At 32.8% G+C, this 20,129-nt stretch overlaps 1 protein-coding gene across 5 annotated transcripts in view; it reads right to left on the bottom strand.

Annotated features, from left to right (window-relative positions):
- Fife (regulating synaptic membrane exocytosis protein fife) overlaps nucleotides 1–20,129 on the bottom strand; it is a 281,898-nt gene that overhangs the window by 17,528 nt on the left and 244,241 nt on the right. For 2 of the 5 annotated variants that reach the window (XM_070304866.1, XM_070304868.1), the window contains exons 19-22: nucleotides 17,061–17,246; nucleotides 1,552–1,639; nucleotides 1,247–1,329; nucleotides 915–1,022 (exon numbers count right to left, since the gene is read on the bottom strand). In XM_070304866.1, the coding sequence (XP_070160967.1) occupies nucleotides 915–1,022; nucleotides 1,247–1,329; nucleotides 1,552–1,639; nucleotides 17,061–17,246 (465 nt within the window). Of the gene's footprint in view, nucleotides 1–914; nucleotides 1,023–1,246; nucleotides 1,330–1,551; nucleotides 1,640–8,591; nucleotides 8,657–13,077; nucleotides 13,222–17,060; nucleotides 17,247–20,129 lie in introns of those variants that run through there. The other 3 variants (XM_070304869.1, XM_070304870.1, XM_070304871.1) reach the window with 3 other exon arrangements.

Below are 20,129 nucleotides of genomic sequence, written 5' to 3'. Positions count from 1 at the left end.
GGACATAGAAGAGAGAAGACAAGAGGAGGACCAGAAGAAAGAAGGAAAAGAAATGTAGTGTGGAGAGGCGTGGAAGGGAAAGAGCCGGAGGAGAGAAGGGAGGTTATGGTAGAAGTAATGGAGGAGGTATTGGGGAGAAGGATAAAAATGAGAGGGGTAGTGGAAAGAATAGGGGAGGGAGGAAAAAAGGATTTGTACTACTGAAAGAATGATAAATTTTGAAAAGTAGCCAAAGTTCCCCGATTTTATATACGATAGTATATATGTCATCTTATATTAGAGAAATGTCGTCATTTATCGTCATAGATATGACGTCAACGGTCTGTGACTTAGGACCGTCATTTTAACGTCACTTTTACGTCGATTCAAAGGTGAATTTAACGTAATCAGTAACTAAAAAATGATATTATAATAAAGACGCCTTGCTACCTGGGATAGTTTTGAAATGGTCGAATATCTCTCAAAAATGAAGGAAAATATTTTTGAGTCTTATTAAAATTGTTTTATATGAACTGAATTAATAGAACTGATCTAATTTGTTATCATCATCGAAATATTTATAAATAATGTAGCACGTTTATTTTGTCGCAAACTTGAGTTTTTAATATATTTTAATGATTAAACAAGTAAGTCATCAATTATTTGAACAAGTCATCATAGATTATTTGGTGCATTAAACGCTTGCTCGGAAAGTGGTCTCTAAACGTTAAAAAAACAATGCATAAATAACCAAGACGTACTATAAAAGCAACAGAATTAATGTTTTGCGTTTTGTGCAAGGATAGGATAATAAAATTCAAAGACTATGAGTATTTTATAGTAACCGCAAACATAGAAACTTCAATCTCAATGAGCTTTTTCTATTGGGAATTAATGGCAGTAAAGAAAAGTATCACATATGCTTTTCAAATTACCTGGCTCCTCCTTCTCTTCGAGACAGATGTCCCTTGCGCAGATAACCTCGACTTCGAGAGCTCCCTTGCAAAGATAGAAACCCAGTTGCACTTCACCATTCTGCGCGCCTGCAATATATATGATTGCAATAGAATAAATGTGATGGAAGGATTCAATTTAGACAAAAGCTGTTTGCCTAAACAATTTTAATAAAGTAAAGTTAATAAACAATAAATTTAAAGTTTAACATAAATAAAAGCTGATTTTCGTGATTTTCAGATAATGACCAAGTATCCAGCTAACATTAGCTTTAAATTATATTTTAAATTTAATCTTAAATTAGATATATTACCATTGATTATTTTGTATCCTTTCGGCAACACCTGTCCGCGACCCAGTTTTAGATTGACGCCGTTTTCATTTCTCGCTGACTGACTGCAATAACAAAAAAGCCACATATATTCAGTTATGTTTAGTTTAATAAATTTGAATTTAAAGTGGTTTCTATCCAATTTTTTATCGTTAAATATACGATGATTAAAACACAATATTAATGATGTTGCAAAATATGTAATTGATGAATTGATAATAAACACACTGTAAATGCGGTTGGAAGAGATAGATTTTAACTTATCACGAGAAAAGTGAATCGCATACCTCCATTTCTCGTCTTCGTCGGATTCACTATTTCGATCGTAAAATCTCTCAGGAATCTCCATGACGCTGTCTTTGCGCTCACCCCGCCCTACGAGTTGAAAGATATTTTTTCACATTATTGATCATTTACAAGCTGCAATCTATATGGCGTGACACGAATAAATAAAAATCTGTTACTAAATTATAATTCTCATTCATCAATCAACTTTACTCATCAGACATAATGGTAAATATGTATATTAGGTTACATCTCACCAATGATTTTGATCTTGATATATGTTGTCAAGGACATGACCTTGAGTAACTTTTCTTTATAACTTAACAGGCGATCTCTTATAGTTTCTGAGATATTTAAGGGGATCCAAAATTACCGACAAAACGCGAAAGTCGTTTCAAGTGAAAATCTTTTTTTTGGCTACACAGATTGATAAATCCTTTTCCACAGTTAAAGTATTGATAATAACAAAGGCGGGGAACTATATTTCATATAACAAATCAAAGAAAAGTTAAACAATTACAGTTTTGTTATCAACTTCTCGCGTCAAATCGTAACAATATTTATTTAATATAAAAGTTCTGCAGTTTGTTCGTGCACAAGATATAGCTCCCCGCCTCGGGATAACATGAAGGAATATTAGTGAACTCTTAGAAATAAGTTTATTAGTCTAGTAAAAAAGATTTTCACTTGAAATGCTTTCATGCACATGTGTGCGTGCGAGATTGAGGCAAAAGAGTAAAACAGAGCAGTAGATTAGTTGCGTGATGTCGCGATAGACGGAGCTGCAATCTTACATGACAAGGACAGACATAATCGTACTATCTTTGTCTCTATCATGCGTTGAGAGTAATATACATGTACGCACTAACATTATTGCAATATCTTTTTTCTCTCGATCATACGCTCTGTCTCTTTCTAATCGTTCGCTCGCTATGTACTACGTATCGCTTAGCTTCATGCTCCTCACATATTCACTTACGCGTTCACTCGCACTTCTCTCTCTCTCTCTCTCTCTCTCTCTCTCTCTCTCTCTCTCTCTCTCTCTCTCTTTCTTTCTTTCTGCTCGTTCATTATTGTATTTTTTTATTCCCATTATTATATTCTTTTATTTGCTCAACTTTTATTCTTTCTATTCTCGTCTCCCTACATGAAAATAAATAAATTTATTTATTTATGTTTATTTGATACATCATAAATGAGATACACAAGTTATTTTCTTTTTCTATTTAACTATAGTTAAATACAACACATGTACATACAAAAATACACATAATTAAATACTTTTTCTATTTATGACATACACAATATCTCATTTAGGTTGTATAAAATAAAGACGAATTAGTTAATGTATTATTATGTAGGAAGACGAGAATAGAAAGAATAAAAGTCGAAGAAATAAAAGAATATAATAATGGGGATGAAAGAATACAATAAAGAACGAGGAGCAACCGAGATGAGAAACATCAAAGAGTTCCGAAGTCTCGCTCGCGAGGCTCTCTTTATCTATAATATCGGGTTACATATCGTTCGTAAAATTTCTGTTTTTCGTATTTTATGGATATCAAAATAATTCTAATAGATTAATGAGATTCTTGCGATTAAAATAATACTAAGCATGACATAAATTGGATAATTTTTAATCAATTATGTTATTAAAATTATGATTACTTATTTCATTTAAAATTATCCGATTTATGTCATATTTGGTTTTATTTTAATCGCAAGAATCTCATTAATCCATTATAATTATTTTTATACTAATAAAATACAATATGAAAGTTTCAGTTTTTATTTTATAAGATGTTTATATATAGTAGATAAGGAAAGATCCCCGCGTGATGCTGGAGAGTCGACAAAAGCAAAAGCGAGAAAGAATGAAGGAGCAAGCGAGACGACAAATATCGAAGAGTTCCGAAATCTTGCTCGTGAGGCTCCCTTTATCTATAATCTTTCACGTTAGATTAATATATATAAATTATTATAAAATTTATATATATATACAGGGTGTCCGGCGTCAATTGCATCACCGGTCGTGCGCAGGTAGAGCAGATGAAATTGAGAAGAAAAGTCCTTGTGCATGTATGTATGTATGTATGTATGTATGTATGTATGCATGTACGTATGTACGTATGTACGTATGTACGTATGTACGTATGTACGTATGTACGTATGTATGTATGTCTGTATGTATGTATACACACACACACACACACACACATACACACACACACATAAAAGGCACACATATTTATATAACAATACATGCACGCACACACACACATGGCCAAATATTATTCCTCTTGGAAAGATATATGGAAAGGCACACACACACACACACGCACATATATATATATATATATATAAGTCCATATAAGTAATGTGTGCAATTGTGTTCAAATATGGAATAAAGGCAGACACGTGCCTATGTTATACTGTTATCTATACGCTTAGATACGCTTAGATATGCGTGCGAGGCAATAGAGCAGTAGAAATGCACGATGTTGTCCGATTTCATCATATTGAACACAATTCTTTTGCATAAAACATGCAGAAATATTATCGGTAACAGCGGAACTAAAATTATTGATATTATCGATAATTTCGGTCGATATTATCGATAATTTTAGTTACGCTTAGATGAGGGTGCTAACCCGTCGGAGTTCGGCTGTCATTTTAGGATCACCTTAAAGTTAACATTTGGGTAATAATATAGAGACAGAGAGATAGTCCGCCCCACAATTGTTGCATGGATGAGAAAGTGTATACGTGGACGCAGTGAGTTCCGCTCCCCCCTTACGAGAGGGCTCCACTTCCGGAAGATATAACTTAACCCAAAGCTATTTCTGATTTAAAACTAAAATTTGGTTTGGGTTAGGTTATATCTTTCGAAAGTGAAGACCCCCTTCCCCCGTAGGGGGATCGGAACCCACTGTGTGCACGCATATACAATACTTTACAAAGCAGAGCGAAGTCTGCCCTACAATTGTTGTGTGGATGAGAAAGTATATGCGTGGACGTAGTGGGCTCTATAAAGGGGGCACTATAAAAAAAACTGGGCACTATAAAAAAATTAAACATATAGGTTTGCGTTGAACCTCGCTTTGCGTGAAAAGTAAAAAACCTAAAAAGCTTCGTCTCTGGAAATATAAAGAAATATTTTTTCACGTTTGATCTACGTAAATACAATGTAAACAACCTTTATTTTTTTTTATTCTGTAACAGAAAAAATTTAAATTGTGAAATCATAACTTTAAATATCTCAGAAACTATAAGAGACCGCCGGTTAAATTATAAGGAAAAGTTACTCAGGATCATATCCTTGACAACATATGTCAAGGTCAAAGTCATCGGTGAGGTGTACCTATGTGAACTTAGCACCCGACTTTAATAAAAAAAATTCTTCGTACATGCATTCGATTACGCTCGGTTTGTACCCGTTTGTACCACTTTTTATTTTGTTTGTACCTCAAAGGGGTAAAAGTTACAAAGGGTTAAAAAATCATCAGCATCCCACTTTGAGATATAGTAATCTTCCAAATGCCATTTGATTAAGCATTGTTTGTACCCGTTTGTACCGCTTTTCGTTTCGTTTGTACCCTTACGGGGGTGGAAATATGGAATATTAAGAAATCGTCGAAGGGGTAACTCTGCCATTTTTAAAGATATTCGAAATCTGTAAACGGGTGCTGTTTCGTAATCGTTTGTACCCGTTTGTACCGCTTTTCATTTCGTTTGTACCCCTATGGGGGTGAAAGTACCGAATTTTCAAAATAAGGGTAAGAGCTAACTCTGCCATTTTTAAAGATATTTCAATTCTCTAAACGGATGCTGTTTCGTAATCGTTTGTACTTGTTTGTACCGCTTTTCGTTTCGTTTGTACCCCTACGGGGGTGAAAGTACCGAATTTTCAAAATAAGAGTAAGAGCTAACTCTGCTATTTCGACGATTTCTTAATATTCCGTATTTCCACACCCGTAGGGGTACAAACGAAACGAAAAGCAGTACAAACGGGTACAAACAATGCTTAATCAAATGGCATTTGGAAGATTACTGTATCTCAAAGTGGGGTGCTGATGATTTTTTAACCCCTTGTAACTTTCACCCCTTTGAGGTACAAACAAAATAAAAAGTGGTACAAACGGGTACAAACCGAGCGTAATCGAATGCATGTACGAAAATTTTTTTTTATTAAAGTCGGGTGCTAAGTTCACATAGGTGTGAGGTGTAACCTAATATGCATATTTACCGATATAATTATCACACTTATCGATTATTTCTTAAGTGCATAACTATACAGATTGCAGTTAGGTTATCAAAAAAGACAATTTACACCTGCCAATCAGCAGAGTCAGTTCTACAGGTTTGCTGTTTTAAATTCAGTTTGGCGATAGATTTCTCATAAAAGCTTAACAATACGACAATTGCAAAGCGTCTTCGATCGTATGAATTATGATGGGTGTTTGATAATAATCGTCCCACCCGTAATGTGCAGATATAGTTAGATCGAAGGAAAGTCTTGTACCGTTTTGAGATTTTCGCAATAATTATTGAGAAATTAATTTAAAAAGATCGGCCAATGCGCGTGAGTATTAGCACATTGCAAGAAAGGACGGCTTACGCGACATAACGCAGTTGGGTTGCACCATAAATAATATTTCCTATTTTTTATACGTAAATTCGGTGTTCCGCGACGCTCGTATATAAATATTACTATCCGCTCTTCTCACCTCTCCTTCGTGGCACGACCCAACCGTGATGCCGCGCGAGCCATCTTTTCTCGCAGCGCGTTAATACTCGCGCGCATTGATCGATCTTTTTTAATTAATTTCTCAATAATTATTGCGAAAATCGTGAAACGATAGAGGAGTTTTCTACTCGATTTAATTCGCTTTACTTGCACATTACGAGTGGAACAATTATCAGACACCCTAACGTATATCAGACGTCTTTTTTTTATAAAATATTTATTAAAATTAATATTTGATAAAATTGACAATATTTCATAAAATGACGATACTGTATTAGTGGTCTTATTTAATTGCCACTTCATATAGGTAATTACTTTAAAAGTAATAAAAATTTCAGCTAAATTTTTTCATATTGAACAAATAGAAAGAAACAAAAAGGTATTATAAAATTTATAATACAAAATTAATATAAATTGCATCTCTTTTTTTGTCATCTTTTTTTATATTCTTATACTTTAATATCAATTTTTGAATTGCTCATAGAGTATTATTTATAATTTTAGTACACCCAAGAATATACGCGGTGAAAATTTTTCTATGCAAGCAATTCGATCAATGCAAGTTACTAAATCGTAAAATTCAACGACCAAAGCTTCCCGAATTAGATAGATATATGTAATAAGTTCCAACGCATTCTCTCTACATAGAAGTAAGATACAAACTTCGACTCCAAAGTACCAGTGATAGCAAGGAAGTTTCAACACTACGAAGAAGAAAGTTTGGTCTCGATAGCTGTAATAAGATAATTAGAAGCTCGGAGAACTAGTATATGTAGATTGCTCTCTCTCTCTCTTTCTCTCTCTTGTTTTATCGTTAACATTCCGTTCAAACTATAGTTCTTATTATGATTTTTATATTGTATTTCTTTACTGTTGTTAGTTACAAAACATACACAAATTAATTTTAATTCTGCCACATATTTTTCATCAAAACAAAAACTTCATTAAATAATTATTAAAAATATATAATTTCAATCAATTCTATATATTTTTTTATTTTTTTTATTGATAATAAGCCATTCAACAATAAGCAAGTATACAAACTATTTCTGTCGAAATTGAGTTGTTTTGATAAAATCATAAGGAGATTTGTGGTACAATATATCTATTATTTTTTATTTATTTTTACATAGTATCATATTCTTTGATGCAATGTAAATTTTAGATTAAATTTTATGAAAAATCTTAAATACATATAGGGGAAAGTAGGATAAAACCCAATACATTTTTGGATTTGTCTTTCTACAAAAAATCTAAGAGTAAACAAAATTTTGCCGACCGTTAGTAGTCTTTACTGAACCTTAAACTATGAGAAAACAAGGCTAGTAACTAAAAACAAAATTTTTGGTTACCAAAAATAACAAGATTTTGTGGAGAAGTCAAAGTACCCGGTTTTGTCTTACCGGTAGGGTCAAACCGGGTACCAATTTGAAAATATGCAAAACACCATGTAATTACAAAATCTAGATTTATTTTAATCAAAATACAATATAAAGATATATTCTATTGACAAAAATTACAAATGAAGATATCCTCTTGTTTGACATTGCTGCAGGACTTCCTTACTTAACTTTTAATTTAAGGGGTCTTAAAAAGGTTTTTTTTAGTGGTTTCTTTTTCTGAGTGTTAGTTTTCGTTTCCAACTGTTTTTTGTAGGGAGATAAAGTCAGGATAACAGTTCTTTCTCTTTTCATTACATGAGATATGTAAATAGCCGATTTTATCCCAACACAAAGAAAGTAACAAAAACGGCGGTTGTATATTCCGGCGTACAAAATGCCGATTAAAACTAATATGATATATTCTCTAATATGTACAGAATGAAATGCTGCATTTACCGAAACAGATGCTCTATATAGAAAAAGTGCACGATGACTCGATTCTTGTCTCGATATCGATCTTTTTGGGGTTAAATACTTTGAACTTCTATTAAAAAAGAAATATCGTGTCCACAGGGACACAGTTTGTTTTAAAATAATGATGGCGCCGATCTACAACTAATAACACAAGTTAGTCATAAATAGCGGCATTTGTTACGAAAAGACAGAGATACCCGGCTTGACCCGCCTACTCGGTTTTACCTAACTTTGCCCTATAAATAAAAAGAGATAAAAAAATGAAAATTGAGCCTGTAAAGATATAACGTAGAATTAATGGAGAATTATAGTATAATCAGTACAAAAAATTTGTTATAATAAGTTATTATATCAATACAGTGCTACTTGTTAAATGCTCAAGTCAATACAATGCTTAAAAAACATGCGACAGAACGATGGCAACATTTGTCTTCCCTTACCTAAAATCATAACTGTAGATAGCAACAATGGTGGAGCAGAGCAAGTGGCTAGCGGTCACATTACCTACAAATGCTAATAATGTTCTCAAACAAATATTTTAAGTATTATCTACTCGCTCTAATTGCAAGAAATGGTTGGGAAGAGATAAGCAAGAAGGGTATCACGAAGGCTTGCAGAGTAGAATGCAGGACGTGGATAAGGTACTTTTTCTGTTTTCTACTCACCTGTTTGCAGATGATTCAAAATGGCACAATATCCGCAATGTATAAGTAAATATACGTAAATATAATATAATATGATAGCAAATCGCGAATTTATTCATCTATTGAGTTATGTTTTAAGACTCGTTAACGTTTTAAAGTAATTAAAGAGTATTTCTTTCAATGCTTTCAAAAGCCTCTGAGAGATTTCAACCCTTACGGTCTTCTGATCTGCATTTAAAATTCGAGGCTCGCTTCGTGCAGTGATTTTTCGAAATCGTAACTCATTCTCCGATTCATTGTACATTTCCATAACTTATGTTAGTCCCTTTACTTCTTTACTAGATTCTTACTAGATACTTACTAATTTCACAAACAATTATTCGTTGGTCGTCTTTAATAAGATCGTCAATTTGTTGAATGTTCTTTGACTCTTAATGCTCGTCAACGCGCATGAGCCAATTTTTTCACGACCTTCAAAATACCGACAAAAAAATTTATGCCGGTTGCGTACTTGGGACTTCGATAATGTGTTCTTACTGAACTGTACGCGTAATTTGCACAAAATTTCAGCGGTTTAACATATTCGCGCGTCAAAAATTTAATAATTATGCGCAAACAAAACAGACATTTTGTTTATTCATCGTGCTTAAATAAATGATTATAAAACCAAACGCGCAGCTTAGATTTAGACACGTCTACCAACAGCCCACTATCGTCACAATAACGAGTGTTTAGATATCCTGCTCTTATTCGAAAAGTCTCGTTTATATTTGATCGACCTACGTAAATATATATTTCTGCAAGAATATTAGAATATATTAATACAGTTCCAATTATTTTACTAAATTTATTGTTTAAATTAAATTTGTTGCATCAAGGCGTCTTCCTAATTTGATACTCTGAAAATAAGGCGATTTTTGGGAATTTTTTTTAAAGAAAAGTATAAAACATATTAATTCTAAATTTTATTAAATAACATTTTAAGTATATCCAAAGTATATCTGAATTTTTTTCACAAAAATATTTGTTTGTTTCGGAGTTATAGTAGTCCAATCAGGGTGTCTAAAAAAAAATGTTTGTTCGTGCCGAATATGATTCCATCCGTTATAATCATCTGAAATAAAAAAAACGGAGAAGATTCTTAATCTGTGTGAGTGTGACTATCGCGTGAACTAGAATAAAAAAGAATATCGAAAAGTAAAAAAATGGCAGCGTATCAAAACAAAATTTCATTTTTCACCAAAAAATTGATTAGTTTTGTAAGTCGCAAAATTAGAATTCTACAAATATCGATTTAATTCTAGTTCACACGATAGCCACACTTATACAGATTAAGAATCTTTTTGGTTTTTTTATTTCAGATGACTATAACGGCTGGAATCATGTTCGCCACGAACAACACAAAGTTTTTTTGAGACTCCTTAGTTGGACTAACTCCGAAACGAAAAAGTATTTTTGTTTAAAAAAAATTCAGAATATATTTGAAATGTTATTTAATAAACGTGCAAAATTTAGAATTAATATTTTATATTTTTCTTTAAAAAAATTTGCCAAAAATCGTCTTATTTTCAGAGCGTCAAACTAGGAAGATCCCTTAAAACTTTTGACAGTTATGATAAGTTTTGAATAATAACGATTAAAAACAATTTAAACAAAAACATTGTATATATTAACTTTTAAACAATTGTCTCGTTTAAATTTATGAAAGATATAATTTTAAGAGAAAGGAGAAAAAGAATGAATGAGTTAAATAGAAAAGGACAAAATATTACATGATAAAATTCTTGAAGTTTTAAAGTAATTAAAGAGTATTTCTTTCAATTTGATGCTCGAATATAAATATATATTCCTATAACAATATTATAATTATATATTAATACAGAATTATATATATTAATACAGTTACAATAATTTTACTAATTAAACTAAATCTGTTGCATTGAAACTTTTGACAGTTATAATAAGTTTTGAATAATAATGTCGCGCAATTAGAAGCAATTTGAATGAAAACATTGTATATGTTAACTTTTCAACAAGTGTCTCGTTTTCATTAAAGATGTAATCTTAAGAAAAAGAAGAAAAAAAGAATGTATGAGTTAATTAGAAAAAGACAAAAAATTACGTGCTAAACCTTTTGACGTTTAGAAAGATTAAATAGATTAATAAATAAAAGTAGAAAACGAAGTAAGATACAATCAACATAAGCAGATATTTAATGATATATTCAAGAAGTTAAAACCAAAGTATAATTAATCTCGCTGTAAAAAATTATATCACGATGGAATTACAAAGGGAAAAATGTGCGTGCAAAAAGAAAGAGGTTTTACGACTGGATTTCATTTTCTCTTCGTTTTATGATAAATGACATTGCGTGCATTTCTGAAAAATATAATATGTATAAGTGGCCTATCGGGGAGAAAAGACAAATTAACAGCACGTGTGCGCAAAAAAAGAGAATTGAACATAGAAAAAGTAATAGCGTAAAAATAAAATACCGAGACATGTGGGATATATTACAGAGACGGCATTTTCTCTACATAAAAAAAAATACATGGCTATCATTTCGATTTCTTTTTTTTAAGTACCTTGTCTACGTCATTGATTAATAAGAATTACAGAGAAAGAGAAAAGAGCAAGGAAAAAACAGGGGAGAAAATAAAAATAGAAAGAAACTGCAAAGAAAAACAACATAATTTAAAAATAGTTTAATATATGTGAGCGTAAGGTAGATAAACGAGTTTGTTATTCATGAACTGATTATAAAAAATATTTGCTCTCGCTGTATAAAAATTTCTATCCAGAGGATATATCTTTTCTATTTCAATTATGAAATTCATATTTCTAAAATATTTGAAATAATCATAAAACACTGTTAATGAAACGCGTTTTGAATAAAATTATCAGAATAATTATATATTTGATATAGGGGGTGTCCTAGACCAACCGTACACTCCTTTTCTTTCAAAAACTAAGCATTTTAGAAAAAAACGTTTTGAACAAAAATTGTATGGTTTTGAGGGGAACATAAGATGGTGTCATTGGTTTGACCTTGGATGGCATTGTTAAGGTCAAGTAAAGGACACCTTTAATTTCTTAAATGGAACTCTCTATTTTTCATTACATATTCTTGTAGCTTATCTCGAGAGCTTTCCAAAACACTATAATAAAGTATTTTTTCATTAAGTACTTTTTGAGTTATTTTATATTTTAATCTGACATATTTTGATATAAAAAATAAAATATTTCGTAAAATATTCAGTTTTCGATAATCTTACCGTAATATTTTTAGGTACAGAATAACGAGACAAATCAATTAGTATAAAAAAATAATTGTTTTTAAGAAAATTATTTACAATGTATTATTGTAAATAATTATTTGTTTTTTTTGGCATTAATTGATTTGTCTCATTATTCTGTACATAAAAGTATTACGGTAAGATTATTGAAAACTGAATATTTTACGAAATATTTTAATTTTTATATCAAAATATGTCAGATTAAAATATAAAATAACTCAAAAAGTACTTAATGAAAAAATACTTTGTTATAGTGTTTTGGAAAGCTCTCGAGATAAGCTACAAGAATATGTAATGAAAAATAGGGGGTTCCATTTAAGAAATTAAAGGTGTCCTTGACTTGACCTTAACGATGCCATCCAAGGTCAAAGCAATGACACCATCTTATGTTCCCCTCAAAACCATACAATTTTTGTTATAAACGTTTTTCTCTAAAATGCTTAGTTTTTGAAAGAAAAGGGGTGTACGGGTGGTCTAGGACACCTTGTATATTATTATATTATTGTATATTTTTTAATATTTTCGAAAATATATAAAAAATTTATTGTATCTCTTTTCTCAAACACAAGATATTATCAGTAGAATTAGTATTTTGATATACGAATCTTTTTATTTTCTGCATATTTCGAGTAAAAAAAATTTTTAAAAGAAAAACTCTGTAGTATTAAAAATAATTGTATCAAATTTGAAAACGCAATCTGAACGTTTCGGAACATAAAATTGGAATTTTCAGATTCTATTTCTCGATTTGTTTATATCCATTATCGAATGTCCGTGAATATTAATACCTTTGTGTGCATATTGATAAACCTACTCCTATTTTTTCTCCGCTACAAAATAACGACGCTGTTGTTAAAAAAGGCAAACTAAAGGAATTAGAAATTGGAAGCGAGATCCTGCTCAAATATACACAATACAGATAGACGGAAATCAGCGGAGAAAAAGAGCGATAGACAATCAACGACAGAGAAAAAGTGTGTCTTACCGGAACCCCGTAATGTTGATTGACAGTGCCCTGCAGTTATTTATCGAGGTGGTATGGAGTGCGGCAGGGGGAAGGAAGCCGATTTACCGGTCCTCGGAGACACAGGTTCGCACTGCCACACAGTAACTGTTGGGACTACGCACTCTGTTGTCGTTGTTGGTGGTCGATGGTGGTTGTTTGGTTGGTTGGTTAGTTGGTTGGTTGGTTGGTTGGTTGGTTGGTTAGTTGGTTAGTTGGTTGGTTGGTCGTACGTGCGTGGCCCACGATTTGTCGTCGATAATCGGGGTCGTGACGATGGCCGATGGCGTTTTGACCGAGCGAACCGAGTGTTTCGTAATTCGAGTCGAGTACGAAGAGCATTCAGAGTTTTGGCATTGGACGAACGATGCCGACCGAGAAAGGATATCAAGATAATCAACAATACGATAAGGTGTTCAAGTTCAAAGCGCACGCCAAGCTCGAGGCAGTGCACTTATTTGAACGAAGATGCACATAGATGTCAATAAGTCGCGGAGAATGGGGCGACAAAGATCGATTAGATGATTGCGATTCTTTGGTAGCACCAAAACGCTTGATGATCTCTTCGGACACGGCGACTCGACGAGGTGGATGTCGTGAGATAGTTTAAACAAAAGCAGAGAAGAGGGAGAAAGAGAGCGAGAAAATGAGCCGTACATTCCTTAGAAACGTCAGCAAAGCTCATTTTTCATGTGATATGCAGCCTACTTTCTCATAATGCAAATCTACTCCTAGTCTTCGTTATCATGCTAACAGATAGAAATGACGGTAATCTCGTGTTTATTCATTCTAGTAAAGTTAATACTTTATTTTGCTTTTAACTTTTTATTTTGCAAAAATGTCGTTATTTCAATTAGGTAAATTCTATTAGCACAAAAATTTTGTCATATATTTTAAATATATATCAATCTTTTTGATCATCTATTTTTTGAATGCCCACAAAAAATCATTCACGTATATTATCATAATCCACCCCGTGCGTTCAGCACGTGCCGGAAGCCGCTAGCTAAAGCAACCGTTAATCCTGAACGATGAAGAAACGATAATCTTATTGACAGAATGAGTAGCGCATCGCTATTATGACATTTTGGCACGCCTGGTGTCAATGAGGCAAACAACACTTGAAGAAGTGGATGAGAAGCTGAACAACGTAAGAGCAGACAGGAAAAGAGAGAGAAACAAAAGACAAAATGTCACGGCGCTAGAATCATACAACGTACGTGCAACAGCACAGGAGCGCAATAGCATATTATGTCTTTCGTTGTTTCCGATTATGTTGGTGGTGCTGGCGATAATGTTCATTCTTCCGCTTCTTGTAAAAGCTCAACACTGCGAGAGAAAGGATTTTCGGCATTTTCGAGTCGTTACTGTCAGGCTGTAAGACGATATATGAAGCAGTCAACAACAGGCACAACAACGGCACACAACAAAATTGTAGTACAGAGGAGCGGAGAGCACAAATCGCGTTAACTTTTTCTTGGCTGGAATGAAGAAAAAACATTGATTTCCATCTGTAAGACACAAGCCGAAGCGAGAGATAAGCACGAAGGCGTGGAATGAACGTGGCGATTTAGATGCTCGGTAAAACCATGTCAGCTCGACCGAGACGATGACTCTTCGAGTGATGTAACAGCGAATGATGATTGACGAGCAAGGCTCGCGTAGAAGTTAGCACGATGAATCATTTTGCTAGACTCCAGATGGATTCAATAATTCCGGCTCGATTCCATTTCGAAATCAACGTCGATCAGTTCCTCGCAGTTCGGCAAATAAATATGCCGATTACTATTGGCTCGCTGAATATTTACAACGTAATCAAGGAAACAGACGCCAAATCGAACATTAAGCATATGAACGATAAAACAACGGCGTAATTGAAGACACAAAACAGAAGGCAAATTTCGAAAGCGGTCATCGTCATGGTCGACACTAAACACAAATCTGAAATCAATCTGATCCCGAATTCCCGATGTCATAACAAGGTCCTTTCTAGGTCGGGCAGTTCTGTCAGATATCATAAAATGATAAACGCAAATGAAAGATTTTTTGCAAATGAAGAAGAAATTTCTCTGCGTGTTAACAATGTTCGCTCGGTCAAACCACGCAGGATCGACAGGACGTGATAATGCGAGACAGATAGTAATTGCATCCGAAAACAAGAATATAGAAGAACTTTACAAAATGGAATGAGGGATACTTAAACATATAGATGCAGATTATATATTACATATGTTTAGAAGAACAATTACAAAATAGAATTGTAAATAAAAATAAATGCAGAATAGATTGATTGATTCTCGACTATATATTTATAATAATTAAAAAATCGATGAAATTTTAGAAACATTTCTTTATGGCAGAAAAATTATATTATCGTGACAAATTTTGCGAAAGAGTGACTTGTTTTTCATGTATTATATACTAGACAACACATAAACGTAAAATATAGGTCTAAAAAAATAAAATTGGGAAGTTTTTAAAATCTAATCGAACATAATGCTTTTACCGCCTAAAACTTTACATTGGTATAAGTTATGATTAATTATTTTTATAGATTTATGTAAATGAGATTTCTTATATATGAAAAATATCTATATTGCAAAATTTTATAAAAAATTATAATTTTCTACTATTTGTTTCTCAATTGAGAAAATAAAAGAGGAAAAATATATTTTAAAAATCGCGAGATTGTGATTATAAAAATTGCTGAAATTTCTATGTACAAAATTGTTTTATAAAAATCGAAGTTAAAAAATAGGAGGAAAAAGCAACACTAATATAAAAAATAGAGAGAAAGAGAAAAGAAAAAACAGACAGATGATTCGTTTAATGCAACAAATATTAAACGATTCAGCAAACGATTAGATGGTCACATATGAGACAATGTATGAATATAATACAAACACGCATATTATATATATACAGGTTGATGCATCTAAGACAGGTTACCCAAATAACTCCTACAGTTTTGGAGATAGGAGAAAGTGTTTGAAATAAAAGTTGTATGGTATCGAGGGGGAAATCTTGTGGAAATGAACATTTTTTTTAGGTGGAGGCGCTTAGGAGAATTGAAAGTCATCTTCATTTTTTAAAATGGAACTACCCTAATTTTTTTATACAAATCGATTCCTCGCAATATTTAGCACAAAAGATTATAAGGGTAAGATGGCCAAAAAGTGAATAGTTTACGAAATATTTTGTACTTTATTTTGATATAATTTTATAATATAATAGTATAAGATATAAAAGTTGAAGTGTACAAGGTGATTGAATGTTTATTTACAACCTACGATCCGTATAAGCGATAACATCAGAGAGGACACGAATGTAAACACAAATATTTTACGAAATATTATATAATTTATGTAAAATTATATCAAAATATAATACAAAATATTTCGTAAACTATTCACTTTTTGGCCATCTTACCTTTATAATTTTTTGTGCCAAATATTGCGAGAAATCGATTTGTATAAAAAAATTAAAGTGGTTCTATTTAAAAAATAAAGATGACCTTCAAATCTCCTAAGCGCCTCCATATGAAAAAAAAAATGTCCACTTCCACAAAATTTACCCCTCGATACCATACAACTTTTATTTCAAACATTTTCTCCTATCTCCAAAATTGTAGGAATTATTCCAGTGGCCTGTCTTAGATGCCTCACTCTATATATTTATATACATTTAGGTGTATGATATGCATAATATGATAAACGTTCATCAATGACACTCGATGTTAGTCAAAGTAGAGTGTGATATTGACGACGATAAGCCGACGAGAAACGTTACAGAAACGAACAACAATAACGGTGACAAAAAGAAGAACAAGAGTGTCACAAAATGCAGTAAAATGAGGGTTGTGACGAGCAAATGAAGAGGTACAAAGACAGACAAACAGACGGGCGACGGACGAACGAACGAACGAAGTGATGGCCAAAAGAAAGCAAGAAGACGTTTATACTCACGGCTGCCGCGTCTCTTGTCGCCGGTGAGGCTCATGGTCCTGTTGAGCTCACCTTTGGCCGCCTTCAATGTTCGCAATCCCTCCAGTATCTCTTCGGGATCCCTCATCGGTCTCGTGAATGAGCTGCGCCGCCGATCACGATTGTAATGCACTATGGCGGGCAGATCGGCTTCGCCCATGCTTCCACCTACGAAATAAATTCAATCAAATATGATTAGAAATAATTGTGAGAATGTTATTAGAATGATATCGGGGAGAAGAAGTGATATCTCATTCCCTTGATTCGCAAATTAAAACCTAATTCTCTAATAAAAAGATATTTAATTTTAAAAGCATACATACATTTATGATCTTTACTGAAAAAGAAATATTATTTCTGTCTATACATTATTATATCTATTCGTTTTTCTCTCTACTGTTACTTTAACGCTGTAATAATGCATGCCCCATTGTTACCCAGCAGTCGACCAGCCGGAAGTCTGCCGCCCGGCGAACACCAGCCGGGCAGAGGCAGAGACGCCTAGCACCCTTTTTTATACTTGCGAAAACCGAACATGATAACAGAGATACCGTATAGCCGTTATACGGTTGCCGTTACGGCCCGAATTCCGAGTACCATCGAACGCCTCCGAAAAGTACCGAGCGCTCCGATACCGAAACATCGTTTTCCCGCCGCAGGGTAGCAGCGCGCACCCGCTAATTACCGATTCTGAAAACAACGCGTCGTTACCCCCACCAGATAAGCGACACGGATACCGTTAATTAAGCATGGTATAAAAAGGCCGCCGAATTACATCTCGGCACCAGACTGATACCTGAAGCCTCTCGAACTGTACGCTCCAAGATACTCCGCTAGATCCGATCCTAAATTCACTGAACACGACGGAACGTGAAGTTGACGAGTTCGCAGCTTTCGCTGAGCATTCTCGGTTTCTTCGTCGCCTGCCACTCCTCACGCAATTCCGACCAACTCGACGAGAACGGAGTGTTCGCCGCCCTCCTAGATTACGGTCTACTCCGACCCAGTGATGCCAGAAACAGGTCCCGCGTCCCGCGGCTCACGGCTCAGCAATGGAGGGGATAACGCACACAAGCGCGAACCGCGTACATGTGCGCTCTGCGCTTCGGCTAGCTTCGGAGAGTAGAGAAGAACAGACATATGTTTCCGTCTTCTTCTCACTTTCTAGCGAGCTGGCAACGATGGTTGCGTTCCGATATTCACTGCCAGTACTGAAAATCTATAGTCTACGTCACGTACACTATAATTTTCAGTACTGGCAGTGAATATTGGAACGCAGCCGAAAGCGATGTTGATTGCTTGGCTTATTACATACGATAGCGTTAAATGTTTTTCTGATTCGTGAACTTTTTATTATGCATATATGTATATATATATATATATATATATATATATATATATATATATATATATATATATACATATATACAGGGTGTCCTAGACTACTCGTACACCCTTTTTCTTTCAAAAACTAAGCATTTTAGAGAAAAACGTTTTCAATAAAAATTATATGGTTTTGAGGGGAACATAAGATGGTGTCATTGGTTTGATTTTAGATGGCATCGTTAAGGTCAAGTCAAGGACACCTTTAATTTCTTAAATGGAAACTCTTATTTTTTATTGCACATTCTTATAGCTTATCTCGAGAGCTTTTCAAAACACTATAATAAAGTATATTTTCATTAAGTACTTTTTGAGTTATTTTATATCTTAATCTGACATATTTTGATATAAAAAATAAAATATCTCGTAAAATATTTAGTTTTCGATAATCTCATCGTAATACTTTTATGTACAAAATAATAAGACAAATCAATTAGTGTAAAAAAACAAATAATTGTTTAGAAAAATACATTGTAAATAATTACATACTTTTTCTTAAAAACGATTTTTTTTTATATTAATTGATTTGTCTCATTATTCTGTACATAAAGGTATTACGGTGAAATTATCAAAAACTAAATATTTTACGAGATAGTTTATTTTATATCAAAATATGTCAGATTAAGATATAAAATAACTCAAAAAGTACTTAATGAAAATATACTTTATTATAGTGTTTTAAAAAGCTCTCGAGATAAGCTATAAGAATATGCAATAAAAAACGGAGGTTTCCATTTAAAAAATTAAAGGTGTCCTTGACTTAACCTTAACGATGCCATCTAAAATCAAACCAATGACACCATCTTATGTTCCCCTCAAAATTATACAATTTTGGTTGAAAACGTTTTTCTCTTAAATGCTTAGTTTTTGAAAAAAGACGGGTGTACGGGTGGTCTAGGACACTCTGTGTATATATATATATATATATATATATATATATATATATATATATATATATATATATATACATAACATTTTTTTGTTATGCTATATTAGTATAGCATTGGCTATAGTTTATAAGTTTTATTGTGATATAGTAAAAGTAATATATTAGAGATAAGATTAAGATTATAAATATTACAATAATATAAGAACAAAGAGTGAATGGACTTCCATACCACCCATGAGGTTCCACTAATGGCACGTTAGATTTTTTTATTACGTGGATCTTCGCCTGGAGCCCTATTGTACCACATTTTATTCATGTCCTTTATAGACATAATATATTTTACATATCTACTTTATCTTATACCTTATGTGATATCTTTTACGGACAAGATACGCGGATGAAAAAATTTATGGAACTATTCCAATTGTAAGTCTCAAATTTATTTATATTTTTATCTGTTATATTTATATATTTATATTTCATTCTTCATTGTATTTATTCATTATATTTATATATTTATATTTCATTCTTCATTGTATTTATTCATTATATTTATATATTTATATTTCATTCTTAGAGTCTTTGTTATTGACAATTCTATATAGAAATGTGTGATACATTAAAAAAGAAACCTAAGCGAAGCTTTTCAGAAGCTTGGCTTAGTGATGATCGATTTAAATTTTGGATACGCAAAGTATCATTTGACGATAGCCTTTTCTATTATATTATATGTAATAAAAATTTTTCGTGCGGTTTATCGCACGTTATAAGATATGCGG

The sequence above is a fragment of the Polyergus mexicanus genome, unplaced genomic scaffold (assembly GCF_030449975.1).
Source record: "Polyergus mexicanus isolate NDT 795.1 unplaced genomic scaffold, iyPolMexi1.0 SCAF_12, whole genome shotgun sequence".
Taxonomy (NCBI): Eukaryota; Metazoa; Arthropoda; class Insecta; order Hymenoptera; family Formicidae; genus Polyergus; species Polyergus mexicanus.
Note: the sequence above shows the minus strand (reverse complement) of the source record. Positions and strands in the feature narration are given on the sequence as shown.